Raw genomic sequence first — 25,857 nt, forward strand, 5'->3', positions numbered from 1 at the left:
ATTAAATCTTCTGCCTACCTGGGGCCAGGTCAGGTTGGCAGCAGGCTAAGTGAGATGACCCAGCCCTCCCAGTCTCCAGTAACTTTTTTAGCCCTTCCTGGGGGATTTTCAGGGTTATACCAGGCCAGGTGGGATTTAGATTCCCTCTAGTATGCCCCGAGTCTACCTCTGGGTCTCCACAGTTAGACGTGCCCTGAAAACCTCCTAAGAGAGGTGTCCTTGTGGCGTACTGATCAGGTTCCTGAGCCACCTCATCTGGTTCCTTTTGATATGAAGGAAGAGCAACTCTACACTGAGCTCCCTCTGGACGTCTCAGTGCCAAGCTACGCCGAGTGCTGAAGATGAGCCCAGACACCCTCCAGAGGTGGCTCATTTTGCTTGTTTATATTCAGAATCTGATTTTGTCATCAGATTTCAAAACTCAAAGCTTTGGTACAAAATCAAACATTTTGGTCTCTCAGTGACTGCGAACTTACCCTGGAGTACCCTGAATGGTCACTATCCCTGTTTTGATCAAATGAAGGTCTGTCTTGTCTGTCCGTGCACACAGGAATTTATTTACATCCTGATTTACATGTTAAATTCTACTCGTATCCTATGGAACCCCAAAAGATTCATAATTAAATACATAAATACAACATTTAAAAATAAATACAATTTTAATAAATTGCAGAAAAATATGTGATATGGCTGTTAAGTTGTGAAATATGGTACTATTATTATTGAAAATGTTTTATTCTTCAATCTTGTATTATTATATTTAAGCATTTTATAATGATTTTAACAATTTCATACTTTTTGAAATAATTACTTTTTATTTATTTTCCAAGTTTTTATAAAATAAGAAAACGTTTTTTCAAAGTCAGTTTTTATTTCATGATGTCCTTTTCCACAACAACCTTTTTATTTCATAATGGGTTTTTTTCAGCATAATGACTTGGTCTGTCAGTCAGAGCACATAAGGTGGAGCCAGTTGAGTGTTTGGCTGATTCTTTTCATAGACATTGCAGCAGCACTCACAGTATCGATTCAAACAGGCAGACTTTTAGCTGATACTGAGAAGACTTAAAAGCTGAAAACAGGAGTGCATGACACATTTAGGACAGAATGGCTGCAGGAGAGAAGTCAGTTTCAGAGTTGCTCCTCAAACAGCTGAGAGTGGAGGTCTGCAGCTCGACCCCTCTCAGACTAATCGATCTTCAAGGATCAAGCAGAGGTCCCACCTTGTAGCTTTGATTGACAGACCAAGTCGTTCTGATGAAAAACAATGTTATGTAATAAAAAGGCCATTGTGGAAAAGAACATTGTGGAATAAAAAATATCTTTATTAAAAAACAAAACTTAAAAATATATTTTTTTTAGAAAAGGTTGGAAATGGAATAAAAAGTCATTATTTAAAAAAGTATAAAATTGTTAAAATAATCATGAAACAAGCACCAACTTTGCTTGAAACATCATTGTGTTCTATGCTGTAGAATAATGGGTGAGTCCCTAAATGATTTGGGCGTTCACTAATACTCAGAGTAATGCTCCACCACTCCAATCAAGCAGCTGTCCCTTTCAGATGTCAAAATATTGATGTACTAACTGATCTAAAGAGAACTTCAGTCCACACCATCATTAATCTGCTGGACTGTCACACTGGCAGCACTATTCATTTATGGTCTAATCTAAATGTCTCAGGGCAGAGTGGGAGTCTGTGAGTGTGGGGCTGCCATTAAGATGATCAAGTGGGTAGTTTTCTGGAAGAATTAGATGAACGGGCCCAGAGGGCTTAAAAACTTTATATTCCCTTTCTTTTTTTTGACTCCAGTCTGATAAAACACATTTGTTTAGTTGCTCACACATATGTTCCATCAAACAGGCTTTTCTCATGCTGACGTTTCAACATGTCTAAGTCAGAAAGCACAGGTAAGAGTATTTGAATGAGTGATGGCTATATTTCATTAAGCTGTATGGGTTTCAGGATCCTGATATCCTGCTGCTGGCTCACTGTCACGCTGTCACGGCTTAGTGGAAGCAGAGCAGTTGTTAATGTCATTAGTAACACTTGTGGATTTCTTACTACAAGATGAAAAAAGTGTGTGTGAAGAAGGCTAAATTCAAGTCTCATTCATAATATTTATTTTCTCACTCTGTCTGGTGTGGATGATGTCATTCATCTATGCTAACATACTACTAGAGGCTAATAAGACTGATGCCCAATAAGATTAAATGATCCACATCAACCAGAACAATCTCCATAATGATAAATATACTGCAAATGACACTTTATAAAACCATGCAAACAATAAGACAACAAATTGTTAGGATAAGATCTGGTGACTGTAGAGACCATTGTAATCCAGGAAACTCACCGTCATGTTCAAGAAAGCAGTTTGAGATAATCTGAGCTTTGTGACATGGTGCACTGTCCTGCTGGGAGTAGCCATCAGAAGATGGGTACACTGTGCTCCCAATGGATAGACATGGTCAGCAACAATACTCAGGTAGGCTGTGGACTTTAAACCAGGCTCAGGTGATACTAAAGGGTCCAAAGTGTGCTAAGAAAACCTTCCCTGCAGCATTACACCAGCAGCAGCAGGTAAAAGAGTTGATACAAGGCAGGATGGATCCATGCTTTCATGTTGTTTCCTCCAAATCCTGAGCCAACCAACTGCAGAGCAGAAATCCAGACTCATCAGACCAGGCAACATTTTTCAGTCTCCTCTCGTCCAGTTTTGGTGAGCCTGTATGAATTGTAGTCTCAGTTTCCTGTTCTTAGCTGACAGGAATGGCACCCAATGTGGTCTTCTGCTGCTGGAGCCCATCTGCCTCAAGGTTGGATGTGTTCAGAGATGTTCTTCTGCAGACCCTAGTTGTAACTGTTGACTTCTAGCATCCACAAGGCATTTAGTCCCTGTGTAAATCACCTTTCCTCTCCATTCTGATGCTCTCTTTGAGCATCAGCAGCTCATCTTCACCATGTCTGCATGTCCTAATAGATTGAGTAGTTGAACAGGTGAACCTAATAAAGAGACTGTTGAGTGGAGGTAGCTTCCATCAGGAACTATTCCTGTACTAAACTTGTGTGAGTTCAGTTCAATGTTATGGTGTGTTTTTGTACAGTTACTGCTGACTGTTTCAGCAGTGTCAGTGTGTGATCTGATAGTTAATCAAACTCCCCTCTGGTTTGGAGAAGCTCCTCTGTCGTGGTTATTTCAGTTTACAGTCTTTTTCTGTTGCATGTGTTTTCTGTTCATGTAGTTGTTGCACATTTGCTGCGAATGCACTTGTTTTGTTCTTGTGTATCTCTTTCCTTCCATCTGCTGTACAATTCTCCTGATATAGATAAATGGTGTATCCCCATTTGGTTAGTAATTCTTCCTGGGGGAGTGCTGAAGTAATGGATGTTTTCTGATGGAAAGTTGTCTAGTGCTCTTCATTTTATCACCAGTTTAGACAGGTTTTGATGATTCACTTTGTGGTTGTGTTGTAGTACATGTTTGCTCCATTTCTTTCTTGTGTTGTTGTGGATTTCCCTGAACACAGAAAATCAATACTGTAGGAGTGTGTCACATTTCAATGCTGATGTCGCAGAAGTGGTGTAGCTGTCCAGTGTTGTTATATAGAAACATACTGAAGAATTGTATTCCATTGAGTTCATTCTCTTAAAAATGTACAGCATTAAAAAGAAGTCATACTATTTCTGCTGCATATTGATTTTTTTACACTCACAGTTTATCCTTCCTGTCTTGTTGCATTACTTGAGATAAGTCACAACAGTTATTGATATGTAGTGGAAATTGTTTGCTTGATTTATTTCAGTTTGGTCTTTTTTGTGTGAAAGAAACAAGAGAAACTACAATGAGAACTAAACTGCGTGTGTGAAAACAAAATCTATAACCAGGTATTCAGTTATTCACAGGTTACTAATACACACACACACACACACACACACACACACACACACACACACACACACACACACACACACACACACACACACACACACACACACACACACACACACACACACACACACACACACACACACACACACACACACATACACACTGTCTGTGTCCAAGCACTCACTCAGGCAGGTTGTTTTCTATGAAGCTCATCAATCAAATCATTAAAACAAAAGCTGTTTATGATGGATCATACCAGGATAAACTGCTGAAGCAAAAAAAAGAAACTTAGCTTAAACTTCTTTCTTTGTAGCTTCCCCTAAATCAGACACTAACAGCCTTCTTTTGTTCAAGCTTAGCACATATATCTATATTTTTTAAATCTGTGTTGGGTAGATTTATTTGTTGTAGCAGTGCTTCTTTGTAGTAAATCTTATACAGCTTGAAAGTCTCTTTATCTCCCTTTTACATGTAGCCACTATGGATTAATGAGATAAGCAGCAGAGCTCGGTGTGTGGGTTACACCCATTAAAAAAAATTGCCAAACATGGTAATGCCAAACATATTATTCTGCTGCTCACTGCTGTACCTGAAGTACCATTCACAGCCATGACAGCCCTGCAACTGCTCCTCATGCTAATCAAGGTTATGTGGCTGAAGCTGCTTTTTGTTCTAAAGCATTTAACCATGAGTGCAACCACGGACTTACAGAATGATTTAAGTACATCAGTATCACTAAATGTTGTCATAGACTAAAAATACCACAGTAAGAAAATCTAATACACAAAGTAAAAAAGGAGTGATTTGTCCTCTGGCTCTGTGATTTTTTAAAAAGACTGTCAATGAAAAGAGAAAAAGCAGTTAAGAAGCATTTTAATACTTGTTCTTTTATTTCAGCACTGTTTATTATCAACCATTCAAAACAAATACTTGATCATTTCTATAGATGCCAATGTCAGTGACACATTCATAATGTCTCTCTGTCTTTTTTTTCTCTCTATCTCTTTGTCTCCCTCATGGTCACTCTCTCAGAACGGGATCTTCGTCAAAGACAAGGTCTATCCAGAGGAACCACCACAAAAGGTTGTTGGGCAGTCCTCCTTCGTCGACTTCGGTAAGACTTTTCATATAGCCGGTGTTTTTACATTTGACTGTGACAGAGCGACGTGCTCTGGTGTGTGCTTTGGGGTTTGGGATTGGATTTGGACACAAATGTACAACCAGTGAAAAACCCTGGAAATCACAGGAAGACAGTATAATATGGAGCTATTATTGTAGCAAGCTCATTTTTTTTGCATGTGAATGCATCCAAAGATATGTGAACAGACCCACAAATATGTGAGTCAATGCACAAATGTGTAGACTGATCCACAGATGTGTAAACTGATTTGCAAATGTGTAAAATATTTACAGATGTCTGCACAAATGCACAAATCTATAGACTGAAGACCTGAAAATACACAGAAGTTATCAGTTACAACTGAGATGGGCCTCTCAATTGGCTGTCACATGATTTTTGCTACAGTCCTGACGTGTGAGTGATTTGCTGATGTGTAGAGAAAATCAGTCTGTGAGAAAGCGTGTCAGTTTGCCCTGAGCTCGGGCTCCCAGGCGCAGACTGCCAGGCAGGGGTGGATGATATAGTCTCAAAATTGTATCACAATATTTTAAGGAAATTTGCGATAAAGATATTTATGACGATATGGGGGGGGTATAACTTATAATTAGTGGTTGCTGCTTTTAAATAACAGCATTTTTTTGCACACACAGTATGGAAGCCACTTCCAATCATTTACTGCTAGTAGTACAAAAGCTTAAAATGTAAAAATGGTAAGTAGATCAGATCCAGAGGAAATCTGACACTTTGAAGGAGGAAAAGTTAATCTTGCAGGTGAAAAACTTCATAATTGTAGACAACACAACACATTCTTTCTATAAGGACACCAACAGAAAGGAGGCGGCATGGACTGAAGGTGCTGAAGTTTTGGGTAGGATTCCTTCAGGAGCATGCTATTGAGGCTGCGCTGTGCTCCAGAGACTCATCCAGTATGAATTGGCACGTGTGTTTCAGCTTCAGGTGGTAGAGCATGTTTGAGGTGTTGCCATCCTTCGCGGTAACAGTTCTGCACATTTTGCATTTAACGTTTTGCTGCGTGTCTGATCTTTAGTCAGCCAAACCACCTTTACATCACTGAGGTAGCTCCTCTGTTAGACACTTAATCCTAGAGTGAGGACCAAGTTGATGCTGCTGTGCTACTTTCGCTCTTGGCTAATGTTGTTTTGTGTACACAGCAGGGAGTGTCATATGTCATTGCGCCTCGGCACTGTAAGTATCGCAAAGTGACAAATTTATTTAGTCAAAACAAGTCTCGGTGAGTACGTGAGTGTGTGTGTGTGTGTGTGTGTGTGTGTGTGTGTGTGTGTGTGTGTGTGTGTGTGTGTGTGTGTGTGTGTGTGTGTGTGTGTGTGTGTGTGTGTGTGTGTGTGTCAGATATTTTCCTTAATGAGTCTTTGAACCCTTTTGTATTCCAGCTGTGTAGCTCCAAAAGTTTCCAAATCGACTGTCTGGTCTTTTTGGCTTCAGCAATTTCACTACTAGAGTCTCATCACATAACGTCTCTCCAACACACAAAAACCCACATACATATACACAGACACACACACACATAGGCGCTCTTACTGCTTCATGCAGTGGCCGAAACACCCTCCTTCACAACACAAACACAGTCCTGCATTGAGACAGATTTTTCTGAACAGCTTATCCCCTTAAACAATCTTGGCCAGTCGTATTCATTGTTCAGCTCAGCTTTACATTTATCCTCAGCAAATCTGCGCTGGCTGTCTAATCTCCAGGCTGCAGCGTGTGCAACAAAGTGGCCCCTGGTCACTGCTTTCAGAGTGACCACCTCTGCCAAGCAGACAGTTTTGTCTATTTCTCATTCTGGTTTTCCAAGTAAGCAAGTTTTGATCTGCAGATGGAGATGACTCTGGACATCTGACGTACCCTCAGCCTAAAGAATAAGACTGGCTGTAGTAAACTCTTCACAGTTAGGGGACATCTGAAAGCACATACTGCTCAATTTGTTGCTCTTGTTGGAGCAGTGAGCACCCAGAGCCTGACACCGAGTGAGACACAAACTAACTGTGAAGAGACTTTCTGGTGACAACACAGTGAAGTGCCTCTGAAAGAGCTGATAAGTATGTTGTGTGACCATCCCAATTTCAGCCTGGGCTTATTTCTTAGCCACATTGCAGTGTGAGCAATGTCAAACATGTAATCTGTAATGCAGACATATTTGTGCTGCATGATTCAGAACCAGAACTCACTGTTTCTCTTTCTTCATGACTAACCCAAAACAAAAATCTACCTGATGTCACTTCAGTTCGGCTCCTTACATGGAAAAACTGACTGCTCTGCATGCACTCTATACGGCAGGGGTGTGATGTAAAATGTAAACAAGCAGGCATCCTGACAGGGTCCTCAGCCAGGCGTTCCCAGCAAACCCTCACTGTTCGTTTAGGTCTGGTTCAGATTGGGCAAGCTGTTCCTCCCAGTCACACCCTCCAAGCCACGCTGTCATTGTCCATGTGAGCGTGAGCGTGTGAGCGGTGGGACAGTAGTTCCCAAGTTGGGGTGTTTTCCAACACCTGTCCCAAGTAATCCAAAAAGGGTGGGTACTCTGAATTGCTGTTTGGTGCATAAGCACAAACAACTGTCAGGACCCATTCTCCAACCTGGAGGCGCAGAGAAGCAACCCTTTCATCTACCGGGGATAACTGCAACACACTGGTAGAGAGCTGGGGATCTAAAAGTAAGCCCACACCTGGTCTCTGCCTCTCATCCGGAGCAACGCCAGCAAAGAAGAGAGTCCAGCCCCTTTTGAGAGGGTTGGTTCCAGGGACCAAGCTGTGCTTTGAGGTGAGCCGACTATATACAGCTGGTATCTTTCTACCTCCTGCACCAGCTCAGGTTCCCTCCCCACCAGAGAGGTGTTGTTCCATGTCCCAAAAGCCAGTTTCTGTAACTGGGATTCAGGCCGCAAAGGCCTCCGCCTTTGACTGCCGCCCAATCCACATTTCACCAGACCCCTGTGGCTCCTCCTGCAGGTGGTGGATCTGCAGGAAGATGGACCTATGCCACCCATTCGGGCTTGGCCTGACCCCCATGGGTAAAGGCCCAGCCACCAGGCACTTGCCTGCGGGCCCCAACCCCAGGCCCGGCTCCAGGGTGAGGCTCTGGACACCCTCTGGCCAGGGTGAACACATGCCTATCTGTACTCATCATATGGGGTCTTCAACCGCACTCACCTAGAACCAATTTGCCTTGGGAGACCAAGGCGATTGCCCCCAACAACAAAGCTCCTAGGATCATTTAGGCACTCAAACCCCTCCATCATGATAAGTTGGAAGCCATGGAGGAGAATTATAAAGAGAAACGTTTTATAGAAAATAGCTAACAGTTCGAACACCTCTGAGGCTTTTCCCCTTTTTGTTTTGTTTCCAGATAAAAGCAAGGCCTTATTTCTCTTGTGCCAGAGTGACCTTATCACTGCGCTTGTGCTGTCGACAGCTGTGTAAAGTTTAATGCATCTTTAATTAACTGCTTGAGCACATGATCACACACATTAAGTATTAAACTGATAAACACTCCTTATTGGTAAGATTAATCTGTTAATCTCATCACAGCTTGGGGTGTCCATCAAATATTTAGTTGACAAAACTCTCCTTCCCAAAGCGGCAGTAATAAAGGAAGCAGCAGCCTATTAGAGTTCAGGCCTCTGCGTACACCACAGGGGAGTTGTTGTGTAATTTGCGAGCAAGTGTGTGTATCAGATTCCTCCTCTCTGGGAGTGTTGACCTTTTTTGTTTAAATCGCGTGCTTATCTTGAGGAAAAACTTTTTCATTTCTTTAATCTTATCATCTTTTTCCCCTGCTTTCGGCTCAGAGATGTCGCTTCAAGACGCTGCCCTCGTTAGCGGGGAATTGAAGCGTCTGAGGGTCACGCTTCTAATAATCTGCCAGAGAGAGATGCCTTGCAGGACGTAACATCTCATTCTTTTTGTTCTTTTTTGTCTACTTCACTCCTCGGCTGTCGCTGTCTATCTTTATTTCTCTTGATCAACTGTATATCTGCTATCTACGGCTTACTCGCTTTTCACACTCATTTTCCTTCTCCTCCTATTTTCTTCATCCAAACAGCTTCTGGTGTCACTTATTACAGGGCTGGAGGAGGACTCTGTAATGACCCACTACCACCCTCTCTCACTCTTCCAGCCTCTTCCCATTTTGAGGATATGGAGTATTTATGATGGCTTTAATGTTTACTTTGTGAAGGGGATTCTAACTACATTGGGATTGGTGTTTCACATCTTGTGAATAATAATAATAACTAACATAAGCAATACTTTAAGGATGATTAAAGCTGAATCCAGATTATACATCTTCACTCAAGTTGTTTTTCACATTCCCTGCTCTGTATTTCTAAGTCTAACTCACATCCTTGGTGCCAACAACAGTGCAGGTTCTGTTGGTTATAAAATCAATGAGGCTGAGTGTAGGACTCAGTATGAGTCAGAAAAGACTGATTCTGACAAGAGCTGCACTCAAACCTGAAGACAACTTGCACTCTGAGGTAAAAACACCTAAATATTTTAACGCCAAGTCCAAAGTTGATGCATTTCATCCTGAAGCATGCTGTGCTCTTTCTTTAATATTCCACTGTAGTTGTAAGAGAAACACTCACAGAATGCACTAATGCAGAAGTGACAGGGAAGTCTTTTTTCCTCAGTGTCATCATTACTACTAGAGGTGACCATGTTGGCAGGGTTGTGCTTAAGTTACAGGCAGGAATTCACACCTGAACAACAGGTATTACATACCAGGGTCCTGACAGGGTGAGCAGGGGGAGCCACATAAATCTATGAGACATGGTTTGGTCTTTTTCCCTAACACAGCTGAGTTCTACAGTCTACAGTGTGCAGTTTCTGTGCAGCTGTGTAGTTTTTAGTTTTACAATCTGTTTTCATCATGTGGAATTTGTGATGGACTTGCTGCTAGTCTTGTAGTTGAGCTACGCTAACTGGGAAATAAGCCTGTTGTGAGGTATGCAACGCAACAAATGTGCGAATTATTCCACCCCTCTGGCAAGTCACATGTCTTTCGAGGAATCTTGACAGTCAAACAAGCATTCATTGAAATTGTCTGTTTTAGTGTAATACCACTATTTTTTTGAATGCATAATTATGACCGAATGAGGGAAGAGAGTGTTACAAAGTGGAGCTTCTAGACTGCTTTGCCTTTGTATATCCAGCATGGTTTGGAAAATGAAGCAGTTACTTGCTTCTTCAAAGTCCCTGTGAGGCCTTTCTCTTGAATTCATTTATTAGAGCCAAAATTAGTCATTTCCAATTGCTATTTCTCAGCTTCTTGGTTGGGTCAGACGGCATCAATTTAGAGCACATAGAAGTCCCCATGACAACACTGGCTGACAAAGTTCAGCAGTAAAAAGAGAGATGTGTGTTTTTCTCTGCTAAAATGATTTGTGTGATTAATTTTGTAGTGATGGGCGACACTGAACTGTCAGACCACCTTGAAAACAAGATGCTACACATCACAGGGCTAACCTAAATACATTGAATTGAATGATAGAAAAAGGAGGTCAGAGCAGAGGAAAGCTGAACAGGAGTGATAGAGCACGGGCTAAAACACAGGCTAAACTGTTAGTGATAATGTTCATTCCAACCCACAGTCAGCAGTTATTCTGCAGTGGTCTGTTCAAACTGAAGAGTGAGGTTACGTTATCTCTGCTTGGTGAGGTTGGAGTTGGTAGATGAGCACTGGTAGCACATAACCAGGATTCACTAACGTTACACACAACATTACGGACATGAGGAACACTAAACAGTCAGCTCATCTTTTGGACACTAAACTACTCCATAAACTGAGTTTACAAAGTTTACAAAGTTTGCTTGTTGTCACATTTAAAACAACAGCTCTACGTAACTACGAAAGAATACATTACCTCTCTGCTTTGCATCCAAGGAAAGTTGGCTTGAACATCAATCACTCAATCAATGTTTATTTATAGAGCCCTTTACAGAACCCAAAAAGGCCCCCAAAGTGCTTTACAGTAGTGTCAGAGGATAAATAAGAAAATTATAGATAAAAGCGACATAAAACAATATAGTAGGAACGATACAGAAAATAGGAAAGATACATAAAAATGCAAGGGAAGGTGTGCATAAGGGTGCAGAAAAGCCATTTGGAAGAGATAAAACAAGTTAAAAACTAATGTGAGCACGATACCTAAAAGACTAAGTCTGGGGTTAAAAACCATTCTGAAAAAGTGAGTTTTGAGTTTAGATTTAAAAAGACCAAAGTCTGTGGTGGTGCGGATGTCTGGGGGCAACCTGTCCCATAATGAAGGTGCAGCGATAGAAAAAGAGCGGTACCCCCACTTTTTATATCTGGACCTTGGAGCGTCCAAGAGGAACTAGCCAACATTGAAATGCATGGACAAACATAGAACATAGAAATGAAGTGTCAAAAGAATATCTGTTCTCTAATCATTTGCTTCGAAACTCACACGCCTTGGTTAGAGTAACATCCTCATGATGGCCGGTGCAAGTTAGAGGCCGGCTGATATATTGGGCCGATATTTGGACATTTGTCTTGATCGGCCATCGGCCGTATTTGCTTTTAAAAAGCAGATTTTTGATCCGTTGTATAAAATGACGCAATTTTTGATCAGGCACAAAAAAGATGAGCACCTCAAACTTGTGGAACCACTTGGATACATTACATACTTATGTTCAAATTATATTAATAAGTTTAAATTTCTATTTTGACATTTTAAGAAGAGTGTGAATGTTTACTACTGCTTGTTACATTGTGTGTTTACTCAGACAAAATATGTCATTGTTTTGAAAGCTGAATAAATGTTCAGAGGACTGGACACGACTTGTTGTAATAGATTTATTTTAGTTGCTCAGAAATTGCTGCGTTTCACAAAAATGTGATAAATATATATTTATTTAACAATCGGCCTGGATATCAAATTGGAAAAATTGGCTATGCATATCGGCATCGGCTGCCCAAATTTGGAAGGCATCAGCATCGGCATCGGCCCCCAAAAAACCCATATCGGTCGACCTCTAGTGCAAGTGCTCATGGGAAACAGAGTCTTTATCTCAGAAAAGCCCAAGCTTTAACAGATCATCCTCACAGTGTTGTAATACTAAGGTGTGCAGGTATCACAGGACCCAGGAGCAGACGAGAGGCAGAGGAAACGTTTAAGGATTTTTATTTGCAAATAGTGATGACGATCCAAAAACCCCAGAGTTAACAACGGTGAGTGAGCTCAGGCAGAGTGTGCTGGGCGGCATGCAGGAAGCAGGGGAGACACTGGAAAGAAGAAGGAGTAACACGGTTAGCACTAGGTACAACGCACTTGGAAAATCAAGAACTCTCTGATACTTAAAACTCAGAAGAGCAGCCTGTGTACCAACTTGAGAGCTGTAATACTCTACCGCTGGGCGCTGGTCTGAGGAGCTCTAAAGAGCATGTCCCTGATGATCTTAATGGGTACCAGGTGTGTAGGTGAGGAGGTGAGTGCAGGAAAAGGCGCCGCCCATGCTCTGCAGCAGGAAGGGAGGGGGAGAGGGACAACTTCTGGTTAAAATACCATCACACAATAAAAAATAGATAAATAAATTAAAAAAAGGAGTAAGTGTACTATCAAAATCATATTTTTTTTTAACCTAAAAAACACTTTTGGATGATGAACGACTCTCAGCTTCATGGGAAACCAGTGGTTGGTTGGAAAACATCAGCAAGTGGGAGATAAATCCAGCGTATACCCCAGACAGAGATTTGAACACACATGGGGTGTATGACTGCATTACCACTTACAGAGTGTGAAATACCAAGACGTTAACTTGTGTCACCAAACCAGTAATCCTTCCAAGCCAGCGATGAGCACACAGACCTCTGAGTATAAGACATGGGTCATGTTAAATAAGCCAGAAAACTACATCACAGCCCCAAATATGATCATAATAATGTTCTGGGCTTTTGGATTGTTAAAAAGCACGGTTAACAGTTTGATTATATATAGTAGTTTTACTGGGATTGCGAAAGCTGTCTGTATTATTCCTGATCCAAACATTCACATATTATATACTCTCAATTATGAGTCGTAAGAGTCATATTTAGTCAAATCAATGTTCACTACAAACTGAAACTGGATTCTAAATTTTAGCAGTTAATTTTGTTTTTTTGCAGTCAAACCTGATCAAGCTACGATTGGATACAGACATCAGCCACAAATCTCACGTCTGTGCCAGTACATCTCTGTGGGTACATAACATGTCACAAAAAAATCAGCCGTTTTAGGACAGAGCCATCATAGGAAAAGTGCTCTCTGGGGTCTGTTTTTTCTCCCTATACCCAATCTGTTCTTACTGCCCTCCTGCTCAAGCCTTTTAGCGTGATCATGTAATGTTTGAATCTCTGCATGACCAGCTACTCCCACGGCTAATTAAAGAGCACATCATGGCTCCACAGTAAAACCCTGAATGAAGTGACCACAGAGAAGCTGCATGCTAGAAAGGAGATGGACTGAGGCGATCCAAAGTGTGAAGGGTAATGGCACACTTCAAAGATGACATGAAGAGAGAGAAAAACGAGGATCGAAACGCAAGGATATACTGTGTGTGTGTGTGTGTGTGTGTGTGTGTGTGTGTGTGTGTGTGTGTGTGTGTGTGTGTGTGTGTGTGTGTGTGTGTGTGTGTGTGTGTGTGTGTGTGTGTGTGTGTGTGTGTGTGTGTGTGTGTGTGTGCTCTGGAGAGGCAGGCTGGTGTGGAGTGAAGGGAGAGACGAGAAGACGATGAGATACAGCACTGAGCAGCTTCACATCTCTGTGTGAGCTGGAGTGGGAATTACTTTCATCACCCATTACATCATCAACTTTCACTTTATTCTTTCACCTTTTTCTGTCCATGTCCTCCTAATCATTTCTCTACATTTCAGTCCATACCATCTGCAGTAATCCCATAATTCTGCCTTGTTTTGTTCTGTTCCTTGATAGCGATTCTTTCTGGCTGCATAATCACAAAGAATGAAGACAGCAACAATAATAAATCTAGATAAGCTTCAGTGACCTTTCTCTTAAGGATTTGAGGCTCACAAGATGTTAATCAACGTAAGACCCCGATCGATCTCGTCTGTGCATGTGGCATCAAGATCCTTAATGAAGTTCCTGCTGAGCTCCATGAGTTTTCTTTAAAAGTTGTTGTCAGGCTTGGATGCCTTTATTGTGATGCAAATACAGTGAATGAATATTAATAAATAAGGAAACTGTGAATAAAAGATAATGATCCCACACAAGAGTTTTGAGTTTAAAAAAATATGTTACCTGTTTCAGAAGACCAGGGGCGTATTTAGTGGTTTGGGGGCCCAAGGCAAACCCAGTCAATGGGGCCCTCCATGTCCTTGTAACTCATCTTCCTCAGAGCTAGACTGGCCTTCCCTGGGTCCACTGTCTCTTTCCCAGAATCAAGGCATGAGACAGTGTGAATCTTGTACACGGTAACTTAACGCAACTAAATGCATTTCCTCAAGTTCTGTACTTTAGTTTGATTTTGAAAAAAAGTGAATACATAATTTAGTCCACTTTGTCCTGGATTTGAAATCTTTTATGGTCAATTGACAGCTTATTTGTCCCACAGTGGGGAATTTACAGAGTAACAGTAACAAACAAGAAAGTATGAAGTGAAAAACATTACAATAGGTAAATATTGAAAAAATAATTTAGTAAAGAAAAAATATGTAAATATCAAGCACAACATGAAGCTGGAAAAAAATCTACTGAAAGAGGTGATATTTACAGTTACCATACTTTTTGGTTCTGTTATTTTAAAGTTAATGTATTTTTATTTGACCCCCTGTCCAGTGAGTTATGTATCCAAAAAAGAGATTTTGTACAATAATGTTTATCACCAACTCAAAAAGTTTGATTTTGAGAAAATGATCCTGTTTTCTGGGCTAGATAAAGTCCTTAAAATCCTAAAAGTCTGATAAGTTTATCTCAGATCTCAGAGCAACATTGTTTTTATTTCCGACTTGGTTAAAAATAAGGAAAAAATTGAAAAAAAAAAAAAAAAAAAGTGTTTTTTACCACTTTCTTCCTGAATCCAATTTTCAGATGTGTTGTAACATGGAGCATTGAATAAGAAGGGAGTGGGAGTACCCAAAACCATCATTAAAGATGAAGCCTTTTGATGTATTTTGAAGCATGTGAAGTAAGATTTAGAAAAAAGAAATGCTTTCAATTGAAGAGAACTTCATAAACCAGTTTTTAAGAGATGCTTTGGGGGCCCCTGGGAATCTTGGGGCCCCAAACAACTGCCTTTGTTTGCCTAATTGTAGCTACGCCATTGAGTATGACAGCATCAAAAGTTGAACTATGGAGTACCAAAATGGAACATTTTATGACTATTAGTTATAAACCAGCACATCATGCGAGTGCAGAGCTGGACTCGGTGAGTAAGATTATCCAAAAACAAATGCATCAATTTAAAACTTAAGAAATTCTCTGAGTTATTTTTCATAATTCAGGAGGAGTGTTTGTGGTATACATGTCTGCTCTGAGCCTGAATTCTCTTTTCCTTTTTTGAGCCTTCTGTTGGCATCTGCTTTTGTGCTGCGTTATAAAGATTTCAGCCCAAAAGCCACAGGTCAGGACTAATGGGAAACATAAAGAGTCCAGGTGATATGCACATGTTTCAGAGCAACTAAATTTCATTTCAGTTTCATTCTGGCCAAGAAAACATAAAAAGACAGTGACACATAACAGGGGGGACAGGAGCCAGGGGACTGCGGGTTGACAGCATGTGCAGCGCCCTGTTTAATTAGATGTGAAAAAGAAATAGAAATACAAGAGGGAAGTGCGGGGAGCTCCTGTAGTGAGAAATTGGGAAAAAAAACACCTCAGCACAAGTACATAATAAACCATCACAACTTGTACATGTGGGAGGGGTAGAGGGAAGGTGTCACAGCACAGACACTGATGCATGTAAGAGACTTGACTGAAGGTTGTTGTTTGCTGAAGTGTAACTAATAACACTTAGCAGACAGGAGGAAGTGTGACATCAGCAGACAAATATACAAAAGTGTCAAAGTGTTGATGAGTCGTTTTACGGTATAACTACTGTGAGACATTAAAGGAGAGGTATTGTGGCTTTTTCAGTCTTGATTCTGTCCCTGAGGTACTCCTGTAGTAGCTTTACATGATTTACAGCTGAAAACCCCTAATACCTCTCTCACTAGTGTTTCAGAAAACCCTTATTCAGCCTCTTTCTTTGTTTGAGCCAGTGTCTCTTTAAGGCTTCTCCCCGCCACAAACCCTCTGTCTCCTGATTGGCTAGCTCATTGGAGGGCAAAATCTTTGGGCAGCCCTTGGTGTTTGAGGCCCACCCCTTCAACATGTCTTAAACCAGTAAGGAGGATCCTTTGTGATGACCTTGTTATTTCAACAAGTCTCATGAAGATTTCATGGTATTTTTTGAACAAAGTGTTTTGATCTTTTTATAGACAGATGTAGGGATTTTTACAACAGATTAATACATAGATGGTTTTGGAGCCTGAGGTAATAAAGAGTAACAACTAGGAATGCACGATATTGGATTTTTGCCGATATCCGATATGCCGATATATCGAAACCCCTTTTGTCTGATACTGATACCGATACTGATAATCACAAGTTTGTTTGTTTTTTTCACTGTAAAGAAAGCTAAGTCTATCCTGTACTGGAATTTATATGTTACTCTAATTGTGACGGTCTTATTTGTTTAAGAAACACACATAAAACAAGACAAAAAACATTTGATTTTACCATAAATAAGGAATGTATTATTTTTTCAAACTCAAGACATTCAATATTGAAATACAGAAAAATAATTTCTTTAGATCACATGAACTTTAAATGTACAATGCATTTTTAAACATAACCAAGTTGCATTTGATTATTTTAGAGCTACTGTAACAACCTGGTGACAGACACAGAGCTCTGCAGTGCAAATAAATGAAGTGCTACATTTTATTTAAGGAGCTTATTTTTCAGATGGAAAATAATAATAATCCTAACTGAATAGCACCTTATCGGCTGTGCATATCGGCAGACGTTTTCATATCTGCCGATACCGATTAACATGTTTTTAAGCTTTTATCAGCCGATACCGATATTGTGCCGATAATATCGTGCATCCCTAGTAACAACCTTAAAAAGAGAGTGTGGGGATAGCAGTGCATCAAAGTTAATGGCTGAAATCAAACCATGTAGGGCATATCACTTTACCACTGAGCTAATCTGACACTTAGGGATGCACCGATCCAGCTTTTCTGGTCCCAACTCCGATACCGATACCTATACCGATACCTGCGCTTTAGGTATCGACTGACAGCGACGCTGTGTTAACACCAGTGTTAGATAATAACCTTAATGCTCTACTGTAGGATAAGACTAGTAATGTCTTGAGTAAAAGACAAAAATGAGTACATATGGAATTACTGAAGATAATATTAATTTAAACTATAAGTGTTTAACAGCAGTTTGGTTAAAAATGCTTCAGGATTTAGAGGAATGACTATTTGATTGCAAAATTCTATACCCTGTAGACAAAATCATAGTTTAGTCTTAGTGTCCAGTTTGGACCTATCCTTTCCCACCAATACCCGATCCAGCTTTAAGGGGCTGGATTGGTGCCGATACCAGGTTTGGATCAGTGAATCCCTACTGACACTCTGAGTGTTTTTCTCTTTCAAAGTGAGGTCCTGAATAAATTTGAAGGTATAATCTTTGAATGAAGGTGTTTCAGTGCTTTGTCTGTTTGGGTATGATTGAAGAGAAGTTCAATAGACCTGAGTCTGACCTTGCCTAGTCTTTTTTTTTTCACCCACTTCATCAAAATCTAAATGTTCAGGTACGCCTGGCCTCTGATATAGATTGGAAGGTGACGGATTGCTTTGATTCATGCACAAACAAAAAATAATCTCCTATAACTTAAAAAGGCCAGGTACAACACTTTCATCTGCAACAAAGTGTGTGTCTGGTGTTACATGATGTGACCATTTTCTTTCTTTGTTGTCACACTTTTCCCCTGCATTTTTTTTAAGTCTGTCTACTTTTGTCTGACTTTAACTGAGAAAGTCATTGCAGACATTATTAACGACTGTGAGCCGTGAATTTTGGCAGTGATGAAAAACAACACCTTCAACGCCAGGCATTATGCATTACCTGCAGTATCTGTTTCCAGTGTAGGAACCTCCTTAGCATCCTAATTTCAGCAAGCTTGTTTATTGATATTTCAAAGGCAGCTCTGCTTAGCTTAAATTGAATAAGCTGCCTCATGTATTCTTCATCTAGTTTTGCAGCTGACCCTGGCTGACCTTTGTTTCCAGCTGAGATCAGTGCTTTTTCACAGGAGGTAGTGTTTTTTTTTGTTTTTTTTTTCCTCACAGGCAGTGATCCCAGTTTTAAAATGAAGCACCACTAGACTGAATAAGACGTATTAGTTAGCTGTAATTGAATTCAACTCTCCTTCCTGAACAATTTTTTTCAGTACAGTGAGATCAGTGAAACAGGGCTGACCTTTTAGCAGACCACACACGTCTAGCTTGATCACACTGTGAAGACCACACAAAGTCTTTGTTATATGCGGTGCCTAAAACTCACCTGTCTATGTTACATGCATTAAAAGCACACATTTTCTGGACTTAAGGTGTGTATGTGTCTTTTTTTTTTGTTTTCATGAGTGTATGTGTCTGGATGAAAACTGGAATCTTCCAAACACCTACATTTGCGTGCTCACAGTCGTATTCGCAGCCCAAGCCTGGTATTAGATGCACAGCATATGCCAGACAAAACAGGCCCATCTGCCTTATCACTGAGGTAATTGCATTTTTCAAAGTGACGGCGGCCGATGCATAATTCATCATTAGGTAAAGCACAACCAAGTCGCTCATGCAAGTGTGTCAGCCAGCTTCTCTGCAGGTAGGATGGAGAGTCTGTTCCGAGACCGGCAGCTCATGGAGATAGGGAGATTTTTCAGACAGCGAGACAGGAATGTGTTTGGAAGTGATATTTAAAATCCGAAAGGCTGTCATAGCACCGTGTGTATGTTTTTGTGGTGGTGTGTGCGTGCCTGCCTGCAGGTGAGGCAGCATGTTAACAGGACAGCCTATTTCTCTCTGCTCTCCCCTCAGGCGTTCTTTCTCCACTCAGCTTATTATCTTTTGTTACATCCAACCTCTCCTCCCCTCCTCGTTTTCTAGACGACTCATTCTCTCCTCCACCCCAGCACACCTTTCAGGCTATTTCTTTCTACCTTCAGCTCCCATTGTAAATCTTTGTCTCTTTCACTGGCTGTCTTGTCATATTTTCAACCAGTGGGCTCTGTTTTCTCACTTGCTTTGTTTTTTTTCACTCTCACATTCTTCAGCCCTTTCTGGAGACCTGGTGTACCTGTGAAACACAGGTACTGGAGAGCTGCTCGGCAAGTTTGGATCAGAGTCAGTTCACTGAGAAGTATTGCATTACAGTATACATCTGTGTTTCTGTGGGTGACATCCCCCTGGACTACATTAACCAAGTAAAAATGTGCCAATGGGCAAAATAAACCATCCTAATCAAGCACCATTTTGTGATATTCCTCGTTCTTAGAAGTGCTCCAGTCTTTATGCAAATGACTCAGTCTCCAGGGTTTACAGTTTTCAAGTCAGACACTAATTTGCACATTTTAATATGCAATTGGATGCAAATTGGAAAGTACATCTAAAACAAAAGTGTCCTTCATTTCCATTGAAGGTAAAAGCGGTGTCTCTCTTTCTTTTCTATCCCCGTAATTATGCATTAGTTGTTCTCTTAATTATGAGGGCCCACCCACAGTGATGAGCACAATAATTAACATTTATTTCAGAATACATTGTCAAATGCAGGCGTGTTACACATGATACTGGTAATGTTTACTAGGAAGATAATTCATAACTGTTTCTCTGTTTTTGAGGAGATTCCAGGCTGAGCTTCATGTCCCCCGGTTAGTGAGAGGAAAGAGACATGAGACTAAGGCTTTTGGTCGTCCTCTGTGTCGTAAATCTGAGGTCGATTCCTGCTGTAAAACATCAGATGGTTACAATAATAATTTTTACATTATTTGCACAAAATCTTCTTTTCCTGGCTCAGAAAGCAGAATGACATAAGTTAGAGGTGATCTGAAAATACTTGTTTCATATTTACAATGATATTCATATCTTATTTTATTTAACCTTTATTTAACCAGGAAGAGAAACTCATTGAGATTAAAAATCTTTTTTTACAAGAGTGTCCTGGCCAAGATAGGCAGCAGCACAATGTACATGTGTACATGGTTTTTTTCAGAAAAACACGCCAGATATAAACAAACAGATATAAACAATATGGGAATGGAATACAAAATGAACGGCAGGTTGTCCTTGCTCTCATAATCACTCATCTTTACGTTGTTATTGCATAATTCGTCCTAGCAGACTACCTGCGTTTGTTTATATCTGGCATGCCGCACACGCGGACTGATACACTAAGCGGCGAGTGCCTTGTAGCCAGCTGTGGCTCTGCAGCGGAGGTAGCGCCGTTTTACGACACGATGAGAACTAGAGCCTTATTTAGAGGTGTTTTTGTGTGAAAGTAACGTGCTGAAAATTCTCTAAATAAAGTGTGAATGCAGACAGATATCAGATTTTTTCGGTGGGAGTTCGTTTATTTGTGTTTTTGGTCAAGTAAAATATGGTCCCGTCTGAGTGCAGAGGAAATCAGCAGAGGAGCAGGGAGGGGGTGCTTGGTGCGAGCTGCACAAAAACACTGCTGTAGGGGTAATTTCTGCCCTAAACCCTGTGATAGGACAAGGTTTAGGGCGAGGTTTACTCCATCCCGAAGTATCACTTTAGGCACGGCACAGTATGTATGGCCAGTGTGTCGCGGGGCATTCAAGCTCCTCTTCTCCTCCACTTGCTGTGTCTGCACACCTCCCTTCTCCGCTCGTCTAAAGATGTGTGCGGACGAGCACACACCTTTTTTTCAGAAATCATTCCGCGGGTCACGTGTGTGCCGAACCGATTACGTCGATCTGAACGGATCACGGATCAGTGATGATCCGTTGCACCACTACATAATACACAGACCTGTAAAACACTTTATGTACAATAATTGAAAACGGCTGGATTGTTAAAGGAAGCGAGATCATCTGTCCACACATCTGCAGCCAGATGCCTCAGTGTTTGCATCATTTAACAATCTCTTAAAAGTGTCCAATGAGACCAGCTCATTCAGTTTCAGGTCTTTTTGCAGCTCATTCTAAGCAAAATGAGCAGCAAATTTAAAAGCCTTTTTTCCCTGCTCAGTTCGAACCTTAGGAACAGACAAGAGGAAATTCTGGGACTGAAGATTATAAGACCCTGAAGTCCTTTGACTGGTGAGGGTCAGAAGATATGAAGGGAGTAGACCTAAAATTGCTTTATAAATGAGAATATGCCAATGCATAAGTCTACGTGTAGGACCATCCTACACGTGAATACAAGACACAGCGATGAGTGAGGGATTTTAAGTTTGTGATGAACCTCAGAGCTCCGTGGTGCACAGTATCCAGGGCTTGTAAACTCTGGGCTGAGGCGTGCATGTACAACACATCACCATAATCAAGTACAGACAGAAATGTTGCAGCAATAAGTCTCTTTCTGGATTCAAAAGAAAGACATGACTTGATTCTAGAATAAAAACCCAGTTTTAATTTTAGCCTCTTTACCAACTGCTTCATAAGTGATGTAAAAGAGAGGGATTCATCTATTAAAAAGCCAAGATATCTATAGAATGATACAAGCTCAATTTTGGCACCCTCTGAAGTGTAGATGGAGGGCAGGGTCAAAGGCTAAGGCATTACTTTTGTTTTTGAAACATTTAAAACAAGTTTCAAGTCATGAAGGTTTCTCTGCACAATCGTAAAATCCAGTTGTAAATTAGACAGTGCCTGCTCTGGTGTGGGTGCTGCACAATACATGACTGTCATCAGCATAAAAATGGAAGTTTGTATCATTAACACTGTCATTGACATTGTTAATATAAAGAATAAAAAGGAGTGGCCCCAGGACTGACCCCTGAGGCACCCCTTTTTTTACTGTTAGTGGCTCAGAAGACAGGCCCTAAATCTATCTAGAAGACCAAGTGGTCTGAAGATAAGAAAACATTCAGGAACCATTCACATGACACAATTTATTCAATACAGCGAATAACACAATATTCAGGTAAACTAAAAGATGCCATCTGTTATCTGTGCTTGGTAGCAGGTAGCAGAGCATGAACAGAGCTGTGCACACGTCTTTCATTCTGTTGATTAATAATTATCACTCTTACTTTTAATTAACTTTTAATGTGGCTTTTAAAGAGAACATTCTCAAAACCTTTGATTTCTGTCACTGTTTTCTTCAACGTTTTTTTCTTGTCTTATCTTCGCTTCAAAAAAGCAGCACTGTGGCAGCACACATCTACGCTGAGCCTGCAGAGCCCAGTACTGTGTCACTTACAAATGTTATGACTTTAGTAGATGTGGTTATTATCATTATACACAAAGGATATGAAGAGCCGTTCAGAAAGAGCTGATTGTTGCTTAGCTAAATAATTTAAATCTTTTGAAGGATCTGGTATTCCAAACACTTAGAGCAAACATGAGGAGAGGGTTTACCTGAGGAAGTATCCAGACTCTGCTGCAGGTTGAGAGGGATAGCAGGGATTCAGCATTTGCAAGATTGCATGTCCCAGTGTTAGGCTCAGAAAACCAAAGGGAGACTACGTCCATAAAGTTAAAGTCTGACTAACACACACACCTGATTATCATCACATGTGTCAAACGCAACGCGCCACATGCACAGTCTTGAGAAATGGTCTTAACGACAAAATGAATGATTGATTTATGTCTTAACTTCTGTAAAAGCTTGATGCAACTTTGTGAGAGGATTATTTTTTTTCCCATTTCTTGGATCCTTTTTTGGAGGTTTTAAAGAGGCTGTGAGAAGTTTGAAAGTGATCTTGACATAGGCTTCCTTCCAGATGTTTGCCTGATTGTAATCCACACTTTAAAGTGAGTTTAACAGTGCCAATATTACAGGTTACTTTAAATTGCTACTTCTTAGCTTCTGGTCATCCAGGACTGGATTGATTTACAGCACGTCTAGGTCTTTATGACAACACCACGCTCGCTGACAAAGTTTAGTAGTGAGGAGAGATGAAACACAGAGATCTGTGTTTTTCTTTACTGAAAGTGAATTCTGTGAATAATTTTGTAGTGATGGTGGACACAGGAGCTTAACTGTCAGACAGAAAATCCAAGCAGAGCTAACACGGATGACTGGCAGGACACAGCTAACCCGGATTTAGTAACATTACACATTACAGATATGTCTTAGAGCACCGGTCTGTCAGCTGCGCCAAATATAAACAGCTAGTTAACTACTTACAAACTGACAGCGTTTATTTGTGCTCACGTACAGATACATCAGAGCACGAGGCTGCAGATGTTGCTAACAAATAGCCAGCTGCTACGTTTGCTTGATGTCACGTTTCAAACTGTAGTGCTACTAACCGCACTGATAAATGCCTTACCTCGGCAGGTCGTATCCAGTAAAAAGTTGTCTTAAACAAAGAAAATTTGTTTTGATCTGATCGCCATTTAATCCCAAAGCAAACACACGCCTCACTAAAAGTAATTTACGACAGTGTGTTAAGACTCCAGGGTGCAAGGTGGCAGATCCTCCTCATAGCATCTCTTTTAAACCTTGAAGGTAGGGTCTGCTAGAATTCCCGTTACATGTCAGGAAACACAACATTCAAACTGGGCTCCTCCTCCTTGGATCAGTGCCAGCAGCAGCACACACCCACTGCCTCAGACTGTGACCACGTGAACACACGAGTTCACTCCCTGCCCAGCAACCACCTGCAGCATCACATTTCTACAGAGGAGAGACTCAAGCCATGCACCTGTCTTGGCATGTTAGCACAAGCTAATTGTAGGTAAAGTTCACTTTTTTTTTTTTTTTGAGGAAAATCTTGCAGACTACACCTTTAACCATTCAATATGATGAATATTCATCACAAGCTTTAAAAAGATATCAGACCTCACCTTTTGCGTTGTAAGATGAAATGAATCTTATCAGAAGCACACAGAGTGATCGTTTGGATATTCTAAGAAATGAATAACTGTGGATGTATCTTTAGAGCCTTCAGACCAGAGTATTTCTTAGTCTTTGAGCCTGTGATGCCCTACAGAGAGAAAATTCAGAGAAATAGCTCCCCCCACATGAGGTAAATCAATCTAAATACAACAGGTTTTAGTTTAACAGACTTATAGAGGTGGAAATAATCATATTCCCAGAAAAAGGCTTCTCTCTTTCCTCTGACCCTGAGTTTTTATGTTTCACTGTCCTCCCTAAGGACGAGACCAATGTCATATCAGAGTCATCCTCCTGTTCCATAAACCCTCAGCACACACTATAGCTGAACACACACAGACCTCTGTCAGCCCACAGGGTTTGTAATGAGACGCAGCCATCTCCAGCCTCCCTCTATGAGCACATGTGTGTGTGTGTGTGTGTCTCATCATTTGCATTGTTATTAGTGCCACGTTGTACCCTATGAATGCCGGAGTGTCACCATGCATTTCTGCACAGTCTCTGTATTTTCTCTTCGACTCTCCCTCTCATGTTATCGTCCTCACCCTTTTCCTCTCCTCCTCCCTCTACGTTCCTCAGCCCGTCCTCTCCTTCCCGCCCTCCCCGCCCTCTCGCTCTGTTTCAACCCCTACCTGCAGTTTCCTCCTCCTGCGAGTCTCTCAGCCAATCTCCATCACACCACGCGTCGTCAGCAGGAGGTAGAGATGAAAAGCAGGAGAGGGAGAGAGGGAGTGATGGTGAATAAAGAAGAGGAGAGATAGGCTGAGGAACAGAGGCATTAAAGTGGAGGAGGGAGTATTAGCTGGAGATAGAGTGACTAAAAGAGAAGAGGAGATGAGTGAGGAAGAGAATGAGGAGGACAGGGGAGAGAGATGAAAAGATAGATGAAAGCAGGTATTCATGGAGGAAAGGACAGGTGGGACAGAGGGAGGGAATATAATGTGTGTGTGCAGAGCCCACAGTGGGCTTGGGAGACAGATCGGTGACTGTAAATCTCTGTAGGACTGAATGAGCTTTCGTTTTGTGCTGGCCTGTTTTTGTCTCTCCTTAATGTATCTCACCAGCTGTTCTCCTCTGTCCCTAACTGCACAGCAGAAATATTCAGATGCTGCCCTCATGGTTACTTTCTAAATGTCTCAATCCCAGTAAAGCAAAGATGCTGATTTTAAACTAATGTCTGAGATAACTTTTTGTCTCAGAACTAAACTTTTCCAGAACTGCAGCAGTGTCTCTGGATATTCACTGCAAACTGATGCCCCATTTAGAATTTCCTGAGTTTAGAGATGACAGAATATTTCTATCGAACCTCCAAAACAGGTTATAGAGATTTTCTTACTTTTAGTCCAAGCTCTTAAAGATGTAGCCCCCCAAAATTTAAACACATTACTGAAGATGGTATGACAAACAGAAGAATACAGTTCACCCTGTTCAGTCTGTGTGTGTGGAGTTTGCATGTTTTCTAAGAGGGCGTGTTTGATCCTACAGAAGTCTCCTCCAACAATTCAAAGACTTATGCTTCGCAGGTCAATCCGTCACTTTGACCTGTGTGAGTACAGGGCCAGGCGTGTGTGTGTGTGTGTGTGTGTGTGTGTGTGTGTGTGTGTGTGTGTGTGTGTGTGTGTGTGTGTGTGTGTGTGTGTGTGTGTGTGTGTGTGTGTGTGTGTGTGTGTGTGTGTGTGTGTGAGTGTAAGTGTGTGTGTTGGGGGGGTCATTGTC

General features: G+C 41.1%; 1 protein-coding gene across 1 annotated transcript in view; it reads left to right on the forward strand.

Annotated features, from left to right (window-relative positions):
- itfg1 (integrin alpha FG-GAP repeat containing 1) overlaps positions 1-25,857 on the forward strand; it is a 252,552-nt gene that overhangs the window by 55,998 nt on the left and 170,697 nt on the right. Inside the window, exon 8 of the mRNA XM_074667248.1 lies at positions 4,926-5,007. Coding sequence (XP_074523349.1) covers positions 4,926-5,007 — 82 coding nt within the window. The remainder of the gene's footprint in view (positions 1-4,925; positions 5,008-25,857) is intronic.

The sequence above is a fragment of the Halichoeres trimaculatus genome, unplaced genomic scaffold, assembly GCF_033239565.1.
Source record: "Halichoeres trimaculatus isolate MK-OKI-2021-1 unplaced genomic scaffold, fHalTri1.1 fHalTri1_scaffold_3, whole genome shotgun sequence".
Classification (NCBI taxonomy): domain Eukaryota; kingdom Metazoa; phylum Chordata; class Actinopteri; order Labriformes; family Labridae; genus Halichoeres; species Halichoeres trimaculatus.